We start from the raw sequence: 23,443 nt of genomic DNA, 5'->3' as shown, positions 1-23,443 counted from the left end.
GAAGACCAGAGTGCCAAGAGAATGGCAAATAGTAAATGCCCAGCTCATGGTGTTACAAGACTTGTAGGGAACCAAGACTGAATGTATCAGCTACATAATACATTTTGGCAAAGAATCTGGCTGTATTCAGTCTGTAGCTGAGAAACTGAGCAGTAGTGAACTAAAAAGAAATGGATTCATCTCTTCTGTGGAGGAAATCTCATGGTAGCACAGTGTTCAGGCTGTAGGAGGGCTACTGCTTACTGCTCTCATTCAGCAATTCAGAGAGAAAGAGGAGAAACACGAAAATGTGAAGTTCGGTGGAGAAAATATGTGAGCAAGTGTAAAGGGGGAGATCGTACTCAGTGGAAGATAATAGATTCAAAGTTATACACTTGGGTGTCAAATTCACAAAGAGACTTATGAGGGTTAATACTGATTATTGCTTTGACAGATCTAGAATCACCTAAGAAATATATTCCTAGGCATGTCTGTGAGGAAGTAAAGTTAACTAAACAGAGAAAACCAACCCAAAATACAGCAACATAGACCTACCAGGTAGAGGGTCCTAAATGGAACAATTATAAGAGAGCAACCTGAGCACCAAAATTCATCTCCTTCTGCTTTCAGAATCCAGGTACAATGCAACCAGTTCTATCAGGTTCCTGACATAATGCCTTCCCTCAAACTAGAAGTCAAAGAAAGACTATCCTTCTTTAAGTTGATCTCCTCATGTATTGAGCAGAAAGTATTAAAGACTTTAAAGAAAGTTGCTATTTACTGAAAAACATGTTTACTGAATTCTGTGTATATTAGAGTTCAATATAGTTATCATTCATAGAATATGATAAAACCATATGATAGAACCCCATGCCACTATCGGAAGTTAAGTAACAAAAATGGGGAAAGGCGAGCATAATGAAATAATACAGAAAAAAAAATTGCTGAACTTTCTTAGAAATGGTGATTTTATCTAATGCATAGAAATTTTCATTACAAACAACAGAAAGATCTTATAATGCCCAGTCCGTGGTGAAATTATAGATATTTAAAGATTCCTGGCATTTATTTTATGTTCGAATGTTTTCTTGAATTTGTTTCTGGTATTTTTTTAATTTCAAAGCACACATAAAATTTTGCAGCTGAAAACAATAAAAATAAATAATTAGCAAAGTAAAGATATGCTACCCATGAATTGTCTCCTACCAGATGATAGGGGAGGTCCTTCTGTGTATGTGTTGCTTTTATTGGTTAATGAATAAAGAAACTGCCTTGGCCTGTTGATAGGGCAGAACTTAGGTAGGTGGGGAAAACTGGACTGAATGCTGGGAGAAGGAAGGTAGAGAGAGAGAAGACATAGTGCCATTGCCTGAGACAGAAGTGTTGAAACCTTGCCGGTAGGTCACAACCTCCTGGTAATACACAGATTACTAGTGATGTGTTAAATTAAGATGTAAGAGCTAGCAAATAAAAATTAGAGCTAATGGGCCAAGCAGTGATTTAATCAATATCTGTATCTGTGTGGTTATTTTGGGTCTAAGCTAGCTGGGTGGCAGGGAAAAACAAATGGCTCCCTCCAACAACCGGGCACACAAGCAATAACTTCCCAACAGTTGTCATTTTGAAGTTGCAAATACTCTAATAAAATTTTGCCTTAAAACCTTGCTTTTCATTCCAGAGATAAAATGCCTGGCATCAAATTTTGGAATGTTCTAAAGTGCTGATTTCACAAGTTATCGGAGATCTTTAAGTTCATATGAGCTTGACCTCAATGCCATGTAAGTGCTAAGGCTGAAACACTGTGCTACAGCTGGGGGAAGCAGTGATGATGGAAAACAGGAGCTTACCCGAAATGTATAGTCAGTTGAATAGTAGAGATCCTTTACGTCAAATCTGCATGTGGTTTCGTTGAAAGTCTTAGCTAAAGAACCTTTACTTTTGACTTCCAAAATGTAAAATTTCCTGGGGCCATTAATTTCATGGGGAGGTTCACATGTGACGCGTATAGCATTATCTGACATCCGGATGGCTTTCACTTTATTGACCTTGCTTGGCCCTATCAAAATAAAGAAATGTGTGTTATCTTAATTGTTCGATATGCGAGAATTTTAATAACTTGAAACATGAGTACAATGTAAATAAGTTTAAATGTTGGTCTGCACATGAGAACACAGATTCAAAATCTATGTCAAAAATCTAAAAAATAAATCACCTCTTCAGTAAGTATTAATATATAAAAGCTTGCTGGAAGTCTTGAGAATATGCACAATCCCTGAAGTACAGGATGCGGAACTAAATAGCACTGCAAAGTGAGAAGGAGGCAGGGCAAGGAAGGATGACAGAGAAACATGTATAAGTCCCCTCTCCACCCCAGGCCCTCTTTTTCTCATGAGTCTTCTACTCAGCCAGGTAAGATTCCTGAAGCAACAAACCACTTTCATTTGCTTTGACATCCCAGAAACCTGGGAAGGCAACAGTACCATACAGATGTAGGACTTGGAAATGTTTCAATATTTTTATTAATTCTTTGAGAATTTCATACAAAGTATGTTTGAGCCTATTCATACATGTATGCCCCAGCTCCTCCTCTAACCATCTGCTCTGCACTGTCACCCTTCTCTATTCAGCTTTGAGTTTTACTCCTCTTCTTCTTGCCCCCATTAAGCTAGTTCTTGGACTTGGAGCCTGTCCTAATGTGTGGTCAGCCTATCAAGGTTGACACTATTAAAGAAAGCTGACTCTCTTCTAGTAGTATCAAATGCCAACAGTTCCTGAGCTAGGGATGGGATCATGTGCACACTTTTCCTCTCTCTGCCAGGATTTTAGGATTTGGACATGGGCCTAAGTGACATGGAGATTTTTTTTCTCCAGGAATCTGGAGCTCATTAGGTCCTACAACCATAGCTCCTACCCTACCCCCAGACTCTTTCCTCTTCCCTGCTCCTAATTGAAATTAGCAGTTACTCTGGACACTAATTTTGTTTTGTTTCTGTGAACTATGTGAACACAGCTCTAGAAGCAAGACCGTTGAAATTCCCAGTGTACAACACGACATAAATAAAGGCTGCGTATTGTGAAATGTTCTGTCATGTGAATAGGAGCCAGGGCTCTGTAGGGCATCGTAAGTATCTCAGTGCACTTCATGTTTCTAGATAGGAAAATGAGAATTTGTAATCTAAGTTGCTGGGGGTCTTATGTGCTTCAAGTCTTACAAAGCACACTGGCTGATGATGCCCCCAGCTTTCTTCCTTCAACCCTGTGACTTTATCTGATAAGGATAGTGAACCATGATTACCAGATTTTAGATAGTTTTTCTAATATTATTTAAAATCTTAGATGCTGGGGGGGAGAAGGAAGGATAGAAGGGGAAGAGGAGAGGAGAAGGGGATAGTTGAGGAGAACTTGAGGGAATGATATAGTCAAGATGGAGGAAGGACAGAGATGAGAGCAAGGAAAGAGATATCTTGATTGAGGGAGTCATGAGGTTAGCAGAAACCTGACTCTAGAGAAATTTCCAGGAATCCACAAGAATGACCTCAGCTAAGACCCTAAGCAATTGAGGAGAGGGGGCCCGATCTTGACTTGCCCTGTAATCTGTCTTATGAATATCTTAAATATCACCATAGAACCTTTGTCCAGGAACTGATTGAAATAGAGGCAGAGACCCACATCGGAGCACTGGACTGAGCTCCCAAAGTCCAGTTGAAGAGTGGAAGAAATGAAAATATGAGCAAAGAGGTCAAGACCATGATGGGTTCACCCACTGAAACAGTCTACCTGAGCTAATAGGAGCTCACCAACTCCAGCTAGACTGGGAAGAAACAAGCATAGGACCAAACAAGTCCCTCTGAATGTGGTTGACAGTTGCATGGCTGGGGCAGACTGAGGGGCCGCTGGCACCAGGGCAATGACACCAGCATTTATCCCTACTGCATGTACTGGCTTTTTCGGATCCTATTTTCCTTGGATGTATACCTTGCTCAGCCTAGATATAGTAGGGAGGGCCTTGGACCTTCCCCAAAGCAATGTGCCTTACCCTCTCTGTGGATTAGATGAGGGTGGGGTGGGAGGGTATGTGGAGAGAATGGGAGAAGGGAAGGGAGTGGGGAACTTGGATTGGTATTTTTTAAAAAAAATCTAATAAATTTTTTAAAAGAATCTTAGATGCCAACAAACTTGCCAAGCTGATGTATTTCTCAAACAATGTAGAAAGATCAGTGAATTGTACATGAAAATGAGATTTGTTGTTCTTTACCATTCATAGAAGCAACATTAAAGCAAAGCACTTACGAGCTGCTTTTGTCTGGAAGAAGCATTGCTCAGCACTCCCATTGCGTTGCACCCTGCCGTTGACATAGGCGTGGAGCGACACTCTATAGTATGTATAAGGTTTCAGCTGGATCACTTCAGCATGGCTCTCAGTCCCTTCCAGTTTTTCACATTTTTCTAAAATTAAAAAGAAAAAAAAGAGAATTTAGTAAGATTCTGGAAGCCAGGATCCCTATGCATTGAACTTGATTTTTACATGATATCATTCCAAGGAGACTCCAAATATTGAGTGAATTTATATATGAAGACAAGTGCCACATGTTGTCTCTCACCTGTGTTCCCAGCTCCAAATCTTTAGATGTGAGTATATGACCTGGAGTAATTTCAGAAATGAGGAAAGCACAGAGGAACTGGGGAGAGGGTTCTAGAGAGGGACAGCAGGATATAGGTGATATGAAATGGAACATGAGAGATGTGAAGGGGGCTTTAATGGGGAAGGGAGAACAACACAGAAAAGGAGAAAGAAACAGAAAAGAGGGAAGGGGACATGAACCATTAAGGATTCTTGAAGAAGACATTTATTATTATCATTATTTTATATTTACCCATATGTGGTAAATATGTTGAAGGTATGATCCTATTGCTAATGACACTACATAATTCGTTGTGTCCTGAGAATGAGGGAAGACTTGGTGAGGAGTCAGAGCACTTAAGCTAGAATTGACCTGGAAACCTCCTCCCTGAGAACTAGCTTTCGTAGTACCAGAAGATGACATGTTTTATATTTATTTTATACAGACTAACAAGGAATGAACTGATAATTTCCAGACTTGATCTCTAAAGGTGTCTTCATGGGCATTATTTCAAACAGTGTAGACGTGGGTGTCCTGAGAGGATTATCGAAAACATACAGATATCCAAGGGACATTGCAATGTCAAAAGAGACAAATAAAAAGTCATATTTAAAGGATATACACAATGATTCCTAACATCATCAGAGTTTCTTTTTTTTTTTTCTTTTTCTTTCTTTTGTGTGTGTGTGTGTGTGTGGATTTTCGAAACAGGGCTTCTCTTTAGTTTTGGGTACCTGTCCTGGAACTAGCTCTTGTAGACCATGCTAGTTTCAAAATGTTTTTAATAGCTCTTAAAAAAAAACAATCCTTTAAATGCACAAAGTTGAAAATGTGTCTTCCTCAATGACTGGGGGGGAGGGCTTCCTGTCATGTGGTGCCATTAAGTTGATGACACAAACTTGAAGCTCCTCAAGAAATAACATATGGTAGATATGGTAAAAACGCAAATGCAGCAAGGTCAGGAAGCTCACCTGAAGTTGCTGAAAAAAATCTTCTAAAATTGTGTTAATCTGATTTTCATCATACAAACAGCTTTCTTCAGATATTAGACCATTATCAAAACTTCTTGAAGGAGAACATAAAAACAATCACCAGATATCCCAAGGGAAATAAATAATGGATATATCCCCTTCTATTTTCTAACTTTTGGAGATACTGAAACAGTTACATCATGAATTTATGAGATAAAATGTGAACTTTGATTTAAAGGAATTCATTTCAAAGATTTAGACCTGTGAATTCTGAATGGGGCTTTTCTCCTGGACTAGTGTGCACAGTTCCTAGGATTGAATGAGGCTATGATCCTGCCAAGTCTCCTTGGTAGATGAACTGGATGCTGATCTCCCTGCAGTACACCTTAGACACAGGTGAGAAAACAGAGGCCAAGCAGCAACCTTGGGTTGCAGGCAACTCATTTTAACTGCAGTCGGAGATATCGGACCAGAGACCAGCTTCAATAGATCTTTAAGGTGGCGTCGACACCATCCAGAGTGGACTCTCAATTAACTTACTAGTGCAAAGTTTGGGAGAATGGAAGATACATCATCCAAGTTCCCTTCATTCCCCTTGAACCATGTGCAAGCATTATGTTTGGACAGCTGTATATCTAAGTGACAATAAAAAAGACCTTATACTGACTGCAGACAAGCAAAACTCTTCCAACTTAATAATTCATCCTGTCTGTTATCCTGATTATTCAATTCAGTACAAATATAGATTTTTCAGACAATACAGAATTCAAATAAGCCACATACACATGTAGTTCTACCAAATACTGTCACACAGACAAGGCAGTAGGGAATTTATCAAACTAAGAATGCAGCAAACTAGAGTAGTAGAAGAATCCTAAAAACAGAAAGAAACCCCAACAGTGCATTCCTGAAGAAGCTACGCAGAAAGGTCCCTAAAACACATGTCTGATGAAGCAGAGGACATAAGGAGCTCTCCATTTTCTCTTCTTAGAATCTTTATTTCTCCTGTCTTTTCAATCCTATCAGATTCCCAAATGCACCGTTTATATTTCTTCCCCATAACACTTTGGCTAAGGACAACATGCCTCTTAACTTCCTTTTAGTCATTGGATTATTATGACTTCAAGAATAAGGGGAAATGCTATCAAAACATAGGAGTAATCAAAAATGATCTTTTAGTTTTCAAATTTTGTAACTTGTCTGGTTTCTTCCAGCAAAACCCAGAGGGGACTCAGTGAGTGTTCTGTTTATTGCGACCTCAGCACGGAGGTAAAGTGCTGTCCAATGTGCAGGCTTCCCTGAGAGGTGGTAATCGTCCATGTTCCTTTCTATAAATGTTCTAGATATTTGTTCTTCTCCAGATAACTGTTCATTTAAGCTGACTGATCTAAAGCTAGTCATGCCAAATTTTGGGGATTCCATCAATTTCTGAAGCAGACTAATTAAGGACTATAAATGACCCAAGTTCCCACTTTCAGCAGCTAAATGGGATGGTGATCATTTGTTTTCACACAATATTATGTGTCTGCATTTGTCTGTGTGTTTATCTAGGGGTTTCGGTGGGGAGTTCAAAATAGTACAGACCAATTACGTAGAATTTGCAAGATGTATTATATATTATTTTAAGAAATTTTTCCTTCTCTGGGTTCTCAAATGTCAAGATTAAAGTTAATAAAGATTAAGAAAAATAAGAAAGTGTTAGAAGTATTCTTGATTTTCACTACATCTGAGGCAGGAAAGTCATTTGTGAATAACAGTTCTGAAAGAGAGAAATAGAAATCTCACCATCCATATAAAGTCCCTGCAGCCCCCAGGCTAAAACCATAGTCCCAGCATTTAAAATTTCTTGATTTTTTTCCTTTGTGGGAATTGCTTTTTTACAAAATTACCTGAACTGGTCTTATTGGAACACAAATAAAATCCATGGGGTAAAATTGAGGGGCGATTCCAGGTAACTAATGTTTTGTTCTCAGATACATTCGCACACGAAACTATACTGGGTTTCTCTGGAACTGTTAAAAAAGAAAGAAAAAGAAAAAAGTTACAATGAAAAAATAAGATGCTGAAAAAATAGTATTTACATAACAAGCTGGAATCACTAACAGCCATCTTTTGACTGATTGTGAATTAATAAATCTCAGTGAAGTAGTGTGGGAGAATGGTCTGTATTCTGTAAATTATATTTTAAATAAACAGTGATTGGCCAGTAGCCAGGCAGGAAGTATAGGCAGGACAACCAGACAGGAAGTAGAGGTGGGTCAATGAGAATAGGAGAATTCTGGGAATGAGGAAGCCTATTCCTCTGCAGTTCTGATCCATCCACAGAAGAAGCAAGATGTGATTGCCTCACTGAAAAAGATACCGAGTCATGTGGCTAACACAGATAAAAATAATGGGCTAATATAAGTTATAAGAATTAATAAGAAGCCTGAGCTAATGGGCCAATCAGTTTATTGTTAATGTAGACCTCTGTGTGATTTTCTTTGGGACTTAACAATTGCAAGAACTGGGCAGAACAAGAACTGTGCAGGACAGAAACCTCAGATAACAGCGAAGTCCTTAGATTTCTACTGTATTCTTTAGATAAGGTTTCTTTCATAGAGTCTAGTTTGTTCTAATACAGCGGTAGGAAATCTAGTATCCCACTTATTTGAGTAATAGCTGAGAATATTCTCTTCTCACGAATGTTGTTGTTCGGATATTTTGATATTTTAAGATATTGTGTGAAATCTTTCAAACAAAACCAATGATACTTGCTTAAGGTGTAGCTTGATGAATTATGGATGTATGCATCTATGTGCTACTATCACAATACAGAACCTTTCTATTGTCCTTCTATGTCACTTAACAGTCAAAATGAGCCCCTTTGAGACACCACATATTCTATTTACTTTCTACTGCTATAGATTGAATACAACTTTGTTTTTATTATACATAAATAGAATTAAACAGTAATGTTTTCACAAATTATATTGGTTTTAATATAGCACTTGAATTTTTTACACATCATAACTGTGCCTTTTTAGTCATGAGTAAGGCTATGGCTTGGATGTTGAATGTCACAGCATGTCTTGGTGGGATGTTGGAGAAGTAAGACCTAGTGCAAAATCTTTGGGTCATTAGAAACACACCCTCAAATGGAATCAAGGGTCCCCATCCTTCTCTTTTCTTTTTCCTTATTGATACAAGAGATGAGTAGTTCCCTTCAAGATACATCCCTACCACTCATTGTCATCTGGTGTCCCTACCAGAGACCTAGTGCTACAGAGTCATCCAGCCCTGGTCCAAAATTTCCAAACTCAGGATCTAAATGAATATTTTATCTTTATGTGATTACTGTCTCATTAGAGCAAGGAAAGACACGAAATATTATTTATTAACTTATGTCATAATTTCTCTATTACTAAACACTTGGTGGCTGTTTGACCTCTTTCCAAGACCACATACGTATGCACACATCTACTTTTCCTCGCAGATATAGTCTGTCTTCCTATGTTGGGTTGAATTTCTATATTCTCATCAATAATGTTGTCAGTCTTTTGTTAGTGGATGTGTATACAATCTCCATCTTGATTTGACTTTAATTTTTCAGATGGCTAATGAAGTTGAGCCGTTTTTCCATGGACTCAGTCACCATTTGTATATCTTTTGCTAAAAGCATAGTCAAAATGCTTCCCTGTGTTTCAGGAATATTTGGTGTCTTGTTTTGTAACTGAAAGGTTTTTCTATATATTTTGGGAAATTGTCCATGTCAAATATAAACAAATCATGGCTACTTTTCCACAGTACACAATATATATGTTATTTCATTCAATCATTTCAATGAGACAGAGTATTATTCAACTATGAAGTCAAATTTAGAGATCATTTTATGATTCTTGCTTTATTTCCAATAAAATACAAGTAGTATCTCACATGGTTTTGATTAGGTACTTCATAACTTTAGCTTTTATAGCAGTGGAACATTTGTATGTGTTGAGATCCAATGGCTGATGGCCATTTGATATACTTGCTCTATAGGGATACTAAAACAGTTAACTGTCATGACTTGTATTTTATTAAATATAAACATTGTTCTTTTTAAGATTCCCTATTATATTACACTGATTTTAAAAAGTTGGACTTATCTTGGTTTGTTTATTTACTTATTTGTATAACTGTGTCCATATGTGTCCATGTATGTATGTGTGTGCACCTGTATATGTGCATATCTTCTACCATATGCATCCTATGAACAAGTTCAGGTCTTCAGGCTTGGCAGCAAGCAATTTTACCCACTGAACAATCAGCCTGACCTCACTCTAAGTTTTTAGTACCTAAAATGATACTAAACCTGTCTTCCTACCCTGCAGCTTTCTTTGCTCTTGGTATATATGCACTTTGTTATTGCTCTGGTTGTTTTCAACAACAGGATTGCTTGCATCTCAAGCAAGCCTTCCCACACTGTGCAGGTCTCACTCTTCAACCTGTCATCATCCTACTTCAACCTCCCAAGCAGCTATGCTGGGATATCTACCATAATACCTAACTTTCTGCTTCTCTCTCTCTCTTTCTCTGCCACCTCCCTCTCTCCTACCTTCTCTCCCTCCCTCTCCCCCCCTTCTTTCTCCCTTTCCTATTGCTTCTCTTCTCCTTTTTCTCTACTGATATATACAAATATTTTTTCTAGAAATGTCTCTACTGTTTGTGAGCAATGATACCTTGTCATAGTTGATTATTCATTCATCACCATAAAAATTAATATTTACCAGCAAATTTTACATTTAATTGGGATTTATCTCTTCTCTCTTTCCAAATGCTGTTAATTTCAGAGCCCCTTTCCATTTGTTAAGTTTTATCTTGTAATTAATTATAATGCAAAAATTTGGTAGCCACAGTTCATATCTTATACTTCACACTTAGATTTGCCTGAATTATACTGGTCAATTTGTTTACTTCACTCTTCTGTCAGAATCAGGACATGTCTGGGGGGAGATGCATAAGAACACAGACTGAAGGGTGTTCTAAAAGGGAGGGCAAAGGAAATGAAGAAAGTAGGAATGATCCATGTCAATCATCTCAACCCTTTCCAGCAGTCTCACAACATATACAATTAGAACAACAGAAAGAACAACTTTAAGTTTGTAGAATTTACTTTTAAATTCACCTTAAAATTCGTTTAAAATTTTTCTTCTCTGATATGCTTTCTGCAACTCTATACTATTATTTTCTGTGATTTCCCAAATAATGTAAGCCCAAAGAAGAAACAGAAATTCTGTTTATCTTATAAATGTAAGCAATGTACTCACTCCCCAAATCGGTCTCCACAGTTTTGTTTTCCTGGAGAAGTGTCACACTGTTATATAGGACTTCTGCAGCACATGTGTAATATGTTTGGGGTTTAAGTCCGGGTAACAAAATTATTGGAGAATTTCCTTGTGAATCTGCAAGAAATAAGTATTGCACGTGAGCATATGCAGTGACACATAGTGTATGGCCTTCTTTCCTGACACCATTTTTTTAAGACTTACTGTTGGGGTGAATCCTCTGCAAATGGTGGAATAATAAGCTCAACATCTCGCAAATAGCAATACTGACTCAACTTTGTTGAGAAATCAGGACGACACCTCACTGAGACTTTGCTTAAGAAGTTTTAGATTTTTAAAATTGATAGCTCATAATATACTGGTTCCTGCTTTGGACACAATGCTTGAAGCCTAGCCTAGCAACTTCTCGTCGTTGGCACGAGGATGACAATCAGGGCCGTGCATTCCTTTTCTGCCCCTTCTGCCTCTGCATGTGTACACAGAGGGCCACGTGCATCTCTCTGCCTTGCCAAGTGTGTCCTAGCAAGCGGCTTGATGCCAAGATGGAACAGAGTCTATCTCACTGAATTCAAATACTTCTAAAAAGAAACTCTGCTTCATTAGGAACCCAAATTCCTTCCTAGAAGCACTTGTTTTCCTTGTTCCCTCCATATTCTTGAACTTGCAAATGATTTTCATTGATGAGAGTCAGAAAACGTAACCTCTGGACTTAGATAATACCATGCTTCCTTTCTACAAAATATGGACATCATCATTCTTTTATAATTTCCTCATCTTATCATCCTTTCAATGATGTCTGGCATATAGCAGTAATCAAAAACATTCAATTAATTAATTTTCAAATTTTTTCAATAGTTACCATCCATGGTTGTTGGGGTTTTTTTTTCTATTTTGTGAATTTGTTTGAGTGACAGATACTGGAGTTATTGTATTCTAATTTACCACAGACCACTGAGAGTCAGGGGAGGAGGACAAGTGTATATACAGAAAGAACATTTAAACCATGCGTGATGATAGAATTTCTCTACTCGGTACCTTACCTGCAGTATCATTACACTGAAATTTGTATGTAATTTTTGTGTTGTTACAGGCAGAGGGCTTTGTTTTCCACTCCAAGCAAATTGTAGTATTAGCATATATTTGTTCTGTGCAGTCATGCAGGGTAAATTTCTCAGTTCCTGTCAAGAGAACAGAGAAGTGTCCTTAGGTTACACCCCTGGTATGAAGGTGTGGTACCGACTATAGACTCTGAAATCACACCCATGAAGTCCAGTTTTAAAAACATGAGGTTGCATTGGGAGAAGCCTAATAACTCCCTGGGCTTGGTGCTCCTTGATTATTTAGTTCACAATCCTAATATTTATTTTTTCTTTGTTTCAGTTGACACATAATTCGACAAATTTGCATACTGTATGGGGTTTGGATATATCTATACAATACATACTTCCCAATTACAGACAGTCTGTCTATTACCTCAGACATTTGCCATTCACTAGGGAAGACAGCATATTTTTTGCACCACATATTTTAATAGAAATGTGTGCTGTTTTTCAATAGAATCCACACCGCTTTTATAAATGAAACTCAAGGAAAAGATAGATAAAATAGCTGATTTTTCCCATTTGAAAAAAATTCTTTGAGGTTTTGATACTTGTTTGTTGGTCTGTTTTGAGTTTTTGGAGATACAGTCTCGTCTTGTAGCTCAGTCTAGCTTAGAACACACTATACTAGCCCAGGCTGATGTGAACACAGAAACTGACCTTCCACATGCTGGAATTACAACTTTGATATTAACATAACTAAAACTCTCCCTTTGCTTTTTTTTCAAAAATATTAGATATTTAAGTGTGTTCTTTTCACTGATATATATATGTATATATATATATATGTATATATATGTATATATATATATGTATATAAGAAACTTCTGGCAGGGGGAGTGGAAAGGGACAAAAAAGAACATTTTGAATTTAAAAAGAAAACCTAGAAATCTCGTTTAATTATTTCACAAAATAGGCTGTTTATAATTCAAAGCAACCCCTTTTTGTTGTTTGCGTGTGTGCTTGTTTTGTTTGTTTGTTTGTTTTATTTTGAGAAAGGGTTTCTCTGTATAGCTCTGGAACTTGCTCTGTAGACTAAACTGGCCAGGAACTCAGATCCACCTGTCTCTGCCTTCCTGGTGCTGGGATTAAAGGTGTGCTTCACCACTGCCCAGCTAGGAACCTTTTTGTTAAAGAAACAAGACAAGCAGGTGATGGTTCTAAAGAGTAAGTATGTAATTCTTCATGCTCTCCAGGGTTCTCAGCAGGAAACTCATTCTTATCAATGCTGACTTGCTTTCTCTTGGGTCTTTTCTCTAACCACATTAGCCCCCAGGCACACCATAACACACATATGAAATCACACTGATAGAAATACACAGATAGAAAGAAATTGACATTCACCTGGTGGTACATCTAGTTCTATAATTTTAGCTGGAGTACATGAGCTATCAGATACACTGAAATTTTTCTTTGAGCATTCTTGTAGATATTTAAGCTCTTTACAATCCACAGTTCCACATAGGTCTTTGGGGGGATTGCCATATTCTGGCTTTGCCTCAAAAGTCTTATTACTACTGTTATATTCGTAATGAACAGTAATGTCCACAAATTTTTCATCTGGAAAGAAAAAAGAAAATTAGTATTATCACTATTCAGAATGAATGAGAATACATTGGATAAGAATGCCTTAACATACTCTTTTGTGCAGAGAAAGATCTGCAAAAGAGTGAATTTATTAAGTATGCAACAAACAGAAGTAAAAGAACGATTGGCAAATATCGAATAAAAGCAGCAGATAAGACACCAAAATATCACCAAATCAGGTTATAGATTTTGATACTATATCCTTTGGAATATGTAAGATATAAGAAAATTATTATGTACCCCATGTCATTATTACATAATTCCTTTTTCTGATGAAGGTCCCAGTTTATGCTGAGATGACTGTTGGATTGACATCTGTCTTGCCTAGTAAACTGCAAAGTCCATCAGAGCAAAAGCTAGTCTATTTCAATCTTCATCATCAGTTCAGGTTCATGATTATATACCTGACTGTTATTAGCAAGAATTTGATAATTACTTGTTGAATTGACTGACAGACAAGTTTATCTGCTTATGAACCCATATGCAAAAAAAAAAAACCCTTCTGGCTTTATAACTACTCTTATTTTTTAAAATGTCCTTATAAATCATTTAGTTCTCCTGTCATGAATTATTCAGAGAACAAAAGTTCTCACTCATTGCATTACATATATTATATTATTATGCATAATAATAAATTCTTCATAAACCTTTTGGCTAGTGTCAATAATTTCCATTGCCTGGTAAAAATTTCTTTTAAACAACTATTAATTTTTATACATATTTTAAAATTCTTTTCTGTGTGTATGTGTGTTTGTGTGTCTGTGTACATGTATGTGTTCATCTGTGCATGTATGTGAAGGAGTGAGCATACACATGGGTGCATTAGCATGGAGACTGGAGATTGACATCAGGCATCTTCCTCTATTTCTTTTTGATTTAATTTTATGGGTCTTTCTCTGATGGAGCAAGAGTATCAGGCCAGCAGACCCAAGGATCATCTTACATCCACCCCAGCAATAGGATGGCAGGCACCTGCTACCAAGCTCACTTTTTAACATGGGTATTGGGGATCAGAGCTCACCTCCCAGTGGTTGCATGGCAAGCACTTTACCCTCATCTTTATAGCCCCTATTTACTTGTTTTTATTTTACAAAACTATATGCCCTTTGTCTTAAACACTAGGAGTACAAAGACAAATCAAATGAAATTGGTTTTTAGAAAAGCAAAGTATTAAATTGAGATGGACACAGACTGAAACAAGAGTTAAGCAAAGACATAAAAATAAGATGAGACAGGATAAAAGACCAAAAAGAGACATCTATTCAGATTGGAGGACAGGAAGAACTCCAGATGATTTGGATTGATTTTTTTCAAGTATGAGCAAGGTGTCAGAAAACAAATGAAGGAACCAAAATAAAGAGGTATGGAAGGGCCCCAAGGGCAGAAGAAGAAAAGCAGGGAATATACAGTCAGGAGTAAAGAAACATGCAGCACCATATGACTCAAGGCAAGAGTATAAGTGAGGAGGTGGTCATGCAGAGGGAGAGGAAAGGGACTTGAGCTTCAGACATCATGATAAGGAAACAAACCAATGGAGGTTGACCTTGACTCTGAGTGAATGGGCGCATAACTGCATGCTGAGTTTCAAGCAGATATGGAAGGGTAACACTGGCCATGAAGAATAACCACAAGGAGAGGAAGAACATGAAAAGTAGTGACTCACTATAGAGAGTTGACCATGAGAGATAGAAATAGTGTGTGCTAAGTTTGAAAGCTTGGAAGAGAGAAGTGACTGAAATAATGTTCCCAAGTGACTGAGGCTGTCTTTGGGTCAACAAACTTACCACAAGGTTTGGGTCTCGTAGTAGCTGTAATAGAGATGAAAAAAAAAGAGACAAATTATTGACATGTTATTTTAGAATGTGTCTGTTCTGTTCATCTTTGAGAATCTGCTTCATAGACTTTCTGTAAACTGGAAAGTCTACCTGCTTAGGCTTAACAATAATGCAATTTGCTTAATATCTTATTTTCACCTCAGATATGCAAATGTTATAAACTAATGAGATAACTGTAAATCATCTTAATTAACATATACAATAAACACAACTGTGACTGTTATTATATGTAGACTTTTGGGTACAGATCTGATACCAGCATGGGACAGGACAAAATCTAAAAATTGCCAACATATTCTAAGTCTTCATTCACTTCGTTGGTGTCAAACTGCATTGCCATAGTTATAGCCCTTGTAAAGCAATGCTCTGTTTTTGTTTTTCCTTTAAATCAGATGATATTAATAAAGACTGATTTGCTCCCAGGTTTATCCTCTGTATGCTTCCCACACCCAAGATCGAGGGTAGCTAATTGATCTCACAGAAATGATTTTGTATTAATCCTTGTATTAATATATGCATTTAACTCAGAGATTTTCAACCTTACTAATGCTATGGTCCTTAATACTGTTCTTCATGTTGTAGTGCCTCCAACCATAAAATTATTTTTGTTGCTACTTCATAACTGTAATTTTGCTACTGTTATGAATCATAATGTAAATATCTAATATTCCTGATGGTCTTAGGTGACTCCTGTAAAAGTGTCCTTTAACCTCCAGGATGAGAATCACTGATTTAACTGAAAAAGTGGGAGTCTGAGTCTTTGGAAGCAAAAGGACTTCTGCTAAACTTCTCAAAGTTGGAAGAATCTGGGGATCATGGTGGGCTTGCCATCACTGGCTTCATGATCCCAGGCAATGTCATTGCCACAGATCTTCCAGGAGGTGTCTCACCTTCGTCTTTATGCTCCTCAGTAACTGACTGAAAACGGCATCAGTCCCCTAGCTCCTCTCAATGGAAAGGGTAGAGGCTTTGATAAAATTACTCATCGTACACTATAAATGCTCCCCCCAAAAATTAAGTTCTAACAGACTTGGCTATTGCTTATGTGGGTTCTCATAAATGCCACGACTCTTTGTAGGTATGGCAGTGATGCTATAGGTTCGTGGTCCCAGCTACAAATGTGCTACACTAGTGTCTAGATTCTGAAAACCAGAGAGCCTGTGAGGACATGCCCAACAGTGGCAGAGGTGTGCCTGTGTGACTGGAGGTAAGGTTGTCACCTATTGTGCTGCTTGCAGTGACAGTGCTTGAAAGGTTCTGAATGGATGATTCAGTGGCTGTAAGGGTGGCACCTGCAAGGAAATGAACAAAAGGATAAATGTTAATGAGCTTATTATCTTGAAGCTTGAGGAAAAGCTCTTTCCTGAAGATAATTTGCTGAGTGATTCTTTCCTCATTTGAACTGATACTTTCCAAAACAGCAAAGTGAGTCAAAAATTGATATATGAATTGGTTCAGAAAACACACATTTCAAGTAAGTGTTACTATTTTATTACAACTTAAAGAGCAAGTTATAATAACTCCTTAGTATAATTCTTACCTGAAAAACAATATTCCCATTTTCCTCAAACTCGTATTTTCTATTGAATTACAGCTTTCCTTATTTTAGATACGAATTAGACTAATTAGACCTGTGGAATGTATAGTCTTCAAATCAATTTTATGAAATGAGTTTAGTAGGGCCACTTTCGTGAAAAGGAAAGTGAGTTACTTGTCCCACATTATCTAGAAACCTGAGGCAACTGTATTTGATAACAGAGCTACAGGCCACTGATGTATATTATCCACTTCTTTGTCATGAACTCTACAATAATAATAGTAAAACTGCACTTATCCCCCAAAAGTTTCCTCACAAATTTCTTTTGGCTAATTTCTTATCGAGATGATATTTTTTTACAGATGGGAAATCTGAAAACAGTATTGGGAGTAAAATAAGAGCTACATTCAAGTTTGGAGCCTCCGTAGCCAAAAACATATACCAGATAATGGTCAGACCTGAGGAGAAATCTGTGGTGCTGATGTTGGAGGTGTGTGCAGGTGAGGCAGCAGAGCTGTTGAGTGCAAGGGAGTGGGTGACTGTAGGATGGGCTGTATCTGCAGGAGAGGTCCCCAGTGCAGCCGTCGCCCCTGGCACACCTGTAATCAGAAGGGTCACCAACACTGTCACTCCGTCATGCCACATGCTGACATGGATATGATTGTAGAACTAAGACAGAGGAATGAGCTATCTGGTATACCTACTGCAATTCAATGTATAACCAAGCCCTAACTGTAACCCTAACCCATCACATAGTCCTAATTCCATAGACTGTGCTGTCAATATGAGAACTTGCCAAAAGAAGAACTCAGAGACAGACACATAGAAACCTGTACGAGAGCCGGGCGGTGGTGGCGCACGCCTTTAATCCCAGCACTTGGGAGGCAGAGGCAGGCGGATCTCTGTGAGTTCGAGACCAGCCTGGTCTACAAGAGCTAGTTCCAGGACAGGCTCCAAAACCACAGAGAAACCCTGTCTCGAAAAACCAAAAAAAAAAAAAAAAAAAAAAAAAAGAAAAAAAAAGAAACCTGTACGACTTGGGTATCAGTTGAGAGAAAACAAACAAAAATAAACAATTTGGGCTTTGGGAAATATCTTGGTTATCCCAAGGAGGTCCAACCTCCCAGTCAAATGTTGCCTTACTTGCTATTAAAAATATTTCGGAAGGAAGGGAAGGACGATGTCTTGGAGATGAGAAGGCAGAGAGTCAGCACGAGTCTGAATATAAAAGGGTTGCCTCCATAAGATTGTGTGGGAGATAGCATGCCTAGCACCTGCTTAGAGTCTCAGGTGGCTGTGCCACTCTGGGGAGGGAAGCCCTGTGTGCAGGTGCTCAGTGCCAGTTTCCCTGAATTTGAGCTAAATGGTCTCCTGCCTGCACAGCAGCTGAGCCCCGGGCTTTGTATCCTGATTGGCTTCTGGTCACAACATTTCCGAAGCAGGCTCCCACGCCAGGAAGGTATCAGATTGGTTTTCTATCAACACACTGCCCATTTTGCTGCTATCATCTCCTCATTTCCTGAGTTTTGGCGGAGCGCCAAGTGAGGTAGCTAAAAGGACTGCACGTCCTGCTTAGAATTTCAGTGTCAGGCTTCAGGGCATTTCCCGCTTGTTACATGTTTCCCCCAAACATCGCAGTCGGAGCTCATTACCCATCCAATGACCAGCACTGTGCTAGCTGTCATGGAGAAAGCAACAGAAAACGTGAGCTAGCTCCTACCGGGGCTCTTGCCTGAGGACTTCCCTGTCAAGATCTCCAGGTTCAGAATGGGAACTTGGCCTCACATGTGAGGTCAGTGTGTGAGGGTTTCAGTGCACGGTGCTCTGTTTCATCAGTGGCCTGTGAGTGTGACCTGAACTGCTTTGCTGAAAACATGCCAAACATCTTCCATTTGCAGATGGATTGAATCTGTAAGTTGTCGCACACATGGTTTGGGAGATGGGAATGAGTTTCCTTGCCAATTGAGTTTGTTCTTGGGCTACTCTTCAAACACCCCTGAACTCTCCCGGCTGTAAGGAAAGCATGGAGTGGAATGACGAGGGAGCGCCCACCTACTAGTTCCAGAAATAAGGGAAGGATTCGATCCACAGTAAAAGGAGAGTAGGAAGGGTTGTGAATTCAGCCTTTTCAAGTGTCATTTCGACACAAACTGGACACCCGAGGAATCCCCAAAGCAGCTGGCTCTGCTTATTAGACTTCCACCTTCTTTACTGCTTCTCCCTCTTTCTAGACCCTTCTCCCTGCTGACCACCTCTTGTGCCTCTGATGTCGAGAGACCCCACTCAACTGTCTTCAGAATCCCTAGCTTCTGCCTTCATTTGAAAACTACGTTTTTCTTAGTAAGTAGGCAATCCCTCGCCCCCGCTTAAGAATGGCATTTACCGTTATAATTACATTGATTGCACAGAGTAGACCTTCTAATTAGTGAAATTAGCCAATGTGCCAAGAAGATTTATTTGCTCACGGTAGAGCAGGCTGGTTTGTGTGGCTAGCAGCCCTCAGAGTGGGCTTCTGTTCATGGCTTCTTCCCTTCCCTGCTGTCTAAGTCTTTGCATTTGCTGAAAAGCACCAGCCCCAATTTGCTCTACTGGAGCGACGGGATCAGACGAAGCCACTCCATGCATTGTTTGAAGTGTGCGCACTGCTCGTAATGGTGTTTTAGGCCAAGGGACCAGTATTAGTGTTTCAAAATAACAATTACTGTGTGTGGACTTGACCTCAGTGCTGGATTTCATTCTGCAGCAAGACTTTTTCCTGCCAGCCAGCAGGTCTCTGTTACATCTAACTCATGGCCAAGCCCTCAGGCCACTGAATGTATATGTGTGATATTATAGAATAGTGACCTGAAAAAGGACATACTTCTCTTTGTCCCATATAAAAGGACACCATGAAGTTATTTAGACTCTGGTTTGGGAGAAGATAGGAAAGGATATGTTGCATTGTTTTAAGAACAGATAAGAAAAAGGAATCTTGAAGTCTGCATGGGAGCATCTATTTCCCCTCTTCTCACTCCCTAAATGATAGACAATGACATTATGGTAATTAGTTTTCAGTCCACCTTTATATAAGAAATCTTTCATTCCTGATAGATGTTTGTTGGCTCAAGGTATTAAGAATTCACATATATCAGTCTTTATTACTAGAGAATGAAGTCTTCACAAACTGTAACTGCAAGTGCAGAAACAAGGAACATTGCCATAGCCTCCATCCCCGAGCAGTATTTCATCTCTGTCAGAATAACCTTTGCCATCTGGTTTTGCAGCCTAAGAATAACCATAGCATCTAATTCCTCAAGTGGCAAGTGTTCCACATTGAACAGGTGGCCATGGCACCTCGCACCATTCTTGAGAGGAGGCGACTGTCCATACTCTTTATATCTGTGCATGTCTAAAGGGCACCAAACCTGGTGAGGCAGGCCTACCCGAAGTAGGCATGAGTGTGGGGGTATCAGCCTGGTTGCTGAGTGTCTGGGTGTCAGTTCCTCCGGCAGAGGGCGTCTGCAGGTGAGGCAGCGGCGTGGATGCATGACCTGAGGTTAGAAAATGAGATGGTTAAGTCAATCTCTGCTGCTCCTGGCAATTTAAAAGCCCTGAGAAAACCACCCGGAGCAAAGTTGCCACAGTGTGAGGTGACCCGATTTATTAATCTTTTGATGTTTCCTGGGCAGAAAAGTGTCTCCTGGGTTCTTGGTTACAGATTCCTCCCCAAGAAGATGCACATGCCCAGCTTAGTTCACTGACTCCCGATCCCTGAAAGGTTCTCTGACAGCTCTGCAGACTGATGCTGGCCAAAGTCTGCCTTCATAGACAGAATAGTAGAGAACTCCAAAATTCTAAAACATACTAAATTATTGTTTACAGACTCGCGAAGGAAAAGAAGGATAATGTTTAAACATGTATGATAGCCGAAACATATTTGAAAAGATGCTTATCACTGTGAAGTATTGCAGAAATGTAAAATCAACAGGAAGCATTTAAATTGCCCTACTAGCAGTTTCAACAGATTGATAATATCCAGCCTTGGAAAAATTGTGGAGATAGTCAGGCATGCATGCTTACATATACATGAATTGAATTACATCTGAAAACTACTGATCGATCCTGAATAAAAATTATACAACTTTCCTCAGCATACCATTGAAATATCACTAGATAGCAATTCCATTCTAGAAAAGAAAATATACTCTTTTGTTTGGAAGAATATAAAAATTTTCAAGCAAATCTCACCATCAAATTGTGCCAAAAAATATTTGATATTACTCATCCTTAATCCCAGTTCATCTCCCTGTCCCACCCCCTGCAGCCTTTTCCTGAGATGGTCAATCTGAAACCCTGTGTGTGGTTTTAATGTACTGAAAGTACACCGTGTGCATAAAGGAGAGATGCTGCATATGTGTGTCTTGTGTGTATGAAATGAGACTGGAAATGGAAACATGTGTGTCATCACATGTTCTACCCAAGCCCAGTGGCCTTTGCCCTTACACTAACATGGGCATTGAACCATCTGTTCTGAGGTGCACACCGGTTCTAAGAGACCACTCAGCTGGTGGCAAGGATAAAGATGAGTTACGTACGAAGTCCTGCGTTTGCTAACAGAGTTGCTCACTGAAGTTAACTGCTTCCTTACTAGCAGGCGTGCTCAGCATCGTCCTTGAGACTCTGTGTCGGTGCTGCGTATGCCTGTCACTTATTTAGACCAGGATAAATGGTTCTGGTAGGCAGGAGACTCATTCACTGTCTTAGAAAGCATGTTTGGAAGCCTATTCGTCTAAGAAAATGGCATCACTGATGGGATTCCAGAAACATGTGCACAGCTTCCTGGCTGGCAAGTCTCAACTCCCACTCCTGATGGTTACTTATAAACATAGCTGCAGGACCTTAAATTCCACGACTAGATTTCCCAATTCTGTTTTCCTTCTCTTTTAAGAATTGAAATAATGCAAATATCGCTGGAAAAAATTCACCACCCCAAACTGAATTCTCTGAGTTGATTGTTAAAAATAGTTGCCCATCTTCAGTATTTCTGATCATGTGAGCCTAGAATGAAACTAAGAAATGGGAATAGCCCACTTCGGAGGAACTGCAAGGAAGTCTAGGAGCAGCAAAGCAGAAGTGTCACCCGCCCAGTGCAGCAGGAGGCTATGGTCAGTCCCTGGGCAGCTGTGGACACACAAGGACAACAGAGAGCCTTCCCTGGCTTTACTTACGGGATCATCTTCCCTTAGCCCCTTTCCATCTAAAGCGTCATGTCTGAGCTCTTTCCCCTCAGCAACCTTCACAGATGCCTACTACCTCCTGCACTTTACTTACCTGACGAAAACTGAATGCGTAGAAACTGTATGTATTACTTAAATTTTAAAAATTTGGTCACCCTAGAAAGTTTTTAAAGGGCAAATTCATCTCCAGTATCATTTTGGTTAGGGATGGCTGTGTGACAACCTTTCGTGATAAGAATATCAACATCATCCAAGTTTCTGGGTCAAATGGTCACCTGGAAAATAGGTGGTCTCTGAGGAGCCATTCTCTCTTTCAGAGATGCTTGAGGGTGTGAGGTCAGTGGTGTGGGCAGGTAAAGGGGTACTGTGAGTCAGAGGAAGGGTCTTCTCTGATGGGTTCGGTCCTGCTACGTTAATGGGTGATGAAAGAGAACAAACATGTGAATCATGTCCCAAAATGCCCACTCATATGCATGTACTAACATATATGTAGTACATGCATATAATGTCCCAATGCCACACACAGGGATCAGGCTTACACACACACACAGACATACACACACATACACACTGGCATAAATGCACACATACTTACACATACATACATACACACTATGTAAAAATATACACATAGAGAAATATATATATATACATCACACAGTTATCTATATTCAGGTATACACACATATGAACATATGCACACATACCCATACCCATTCAAATACACATACACATTTATCACCATATGTCTATAGATTTTAATAATGCATACACATTATAGATACAAATTATATAATAAGAGTTAAAAATAAAATTGAGGAAATGGACTCAAAAGGAACTCCCCTTAGCTCACTTCTCATTTAATTGTTGGGTAGCTACCAAAACCAACCTGATTCAGAAGACTGTAACCCAGTGAGTAAGATGTCTAACGGAAATCTGAAAATACTTACAAATGATAAGTAACCGTGGAAAAGGCTAAAGCCAGAAATGAATTGTTAGGAGACTTAGGATTCAGAGTGGGAAAAATATGAAAAGTCTAGATGAATCAGGTGGACTGGTCATACCCGCAGCTCCATCTTTCAAAAGGCTGAGGCAAGGGATTGCAAGTTTTAGGTCAATTTGAAATACATAAAAAGTTCCTGTCTACAAACAAAATTTTATGTATGTGCTGATTCAATAAATAAATAAATGGAAACAAGGAGAGTTATGTGGGTAAAGTATGGAAAACAAAATTCACAAACACAAGTGTGAATGACCTGTTTTTATGAAAATATCCAAACGTGTTTGACT

The 23,443-nt window shown here is 39.0% G+C and overlaps 1 protein-coding gene across 9 annotated transcripts in view; it reads right to left on the bottom strand.

Annotated features, from left to right (window-relative positions):
- The window catches only part of Ptprc (protein tyrosine phosphatase receptor type C), a 106,400-nt gene that overhangs the window by 33,354 nt on the left and 49,603 nt on the right, over nt 1-23,443 (bottom strand). Inside the window, exons 4-14 of one of the 9 annotated variants that reach the window (XM_050151632.1) lie at nt 22,429-22,560; nt 20,342-20,467; nt 17,396-17,536; nt 16,621-16,692; nt 15,350-15,373; nt 13,323-13,538; nt 11,919-12,056; nt 10,861-10,995; nt 7,462-7,584; nt 4,270-4,425; nt 1,827-2,035 (exon numbers count right to left, since the gene is read on the bottom strand). In XM_050151632.1, the coding sequence (XP_050007589.1) occupies nt 1,827-2,035; nt 4,270-4,425; nt 7,462-7,584; nt 10,861-10,995; nt 11,919-12,056; nt 13,323-13,538; nt 15,350-15,373; nt 16,621-16,692; nt 17,396-17,536; nt 20,342-20,467; nt 22,429-22,560 (1,472 nt within the window). Of the gene's footprint in view, nt 1-1,826; nt 2,036-4,269; nt 4,426-7,461; nt 7,585-10,860; nt 10,996-11,918; nt 12,057-13,322; nt 13,539-15,349; nt 15,374-16,620; nt 16,693-17,395; nt 17,768-17,965; nt 20,312-20,341; nt 20,468-22,428; nt 22,561-23,443 lie in introns of those variants that run through there. The other 8 variants (XM_050151634.1, XM_050151633.1, XM_050151636.1 and 5 more) reach the window with 8 other exon arrangements.

This window comes from Alexandromys fortis, unplaced genomic scaffold (genome assembly GCF_014885135.2).
Source record: "Alexandromys fortis isolate MF-2015 unplaced genomic scaffold, M_Fortis_MF-2015_v1.1 scaffold_71, whole genome shotgun sequence".
NCBI classification, from domain to species: domain Eukaryota; kingdom Metazoa; phylum Chordata; class Mammalia; order Rodentia; family Cricetidae; genus Alexandromys; species Alexandromys fortis.
Note: the sequence above shows the minus strand (reverse complement) of the source record. Positions and strands in the feature narration are given on the sequence as shown.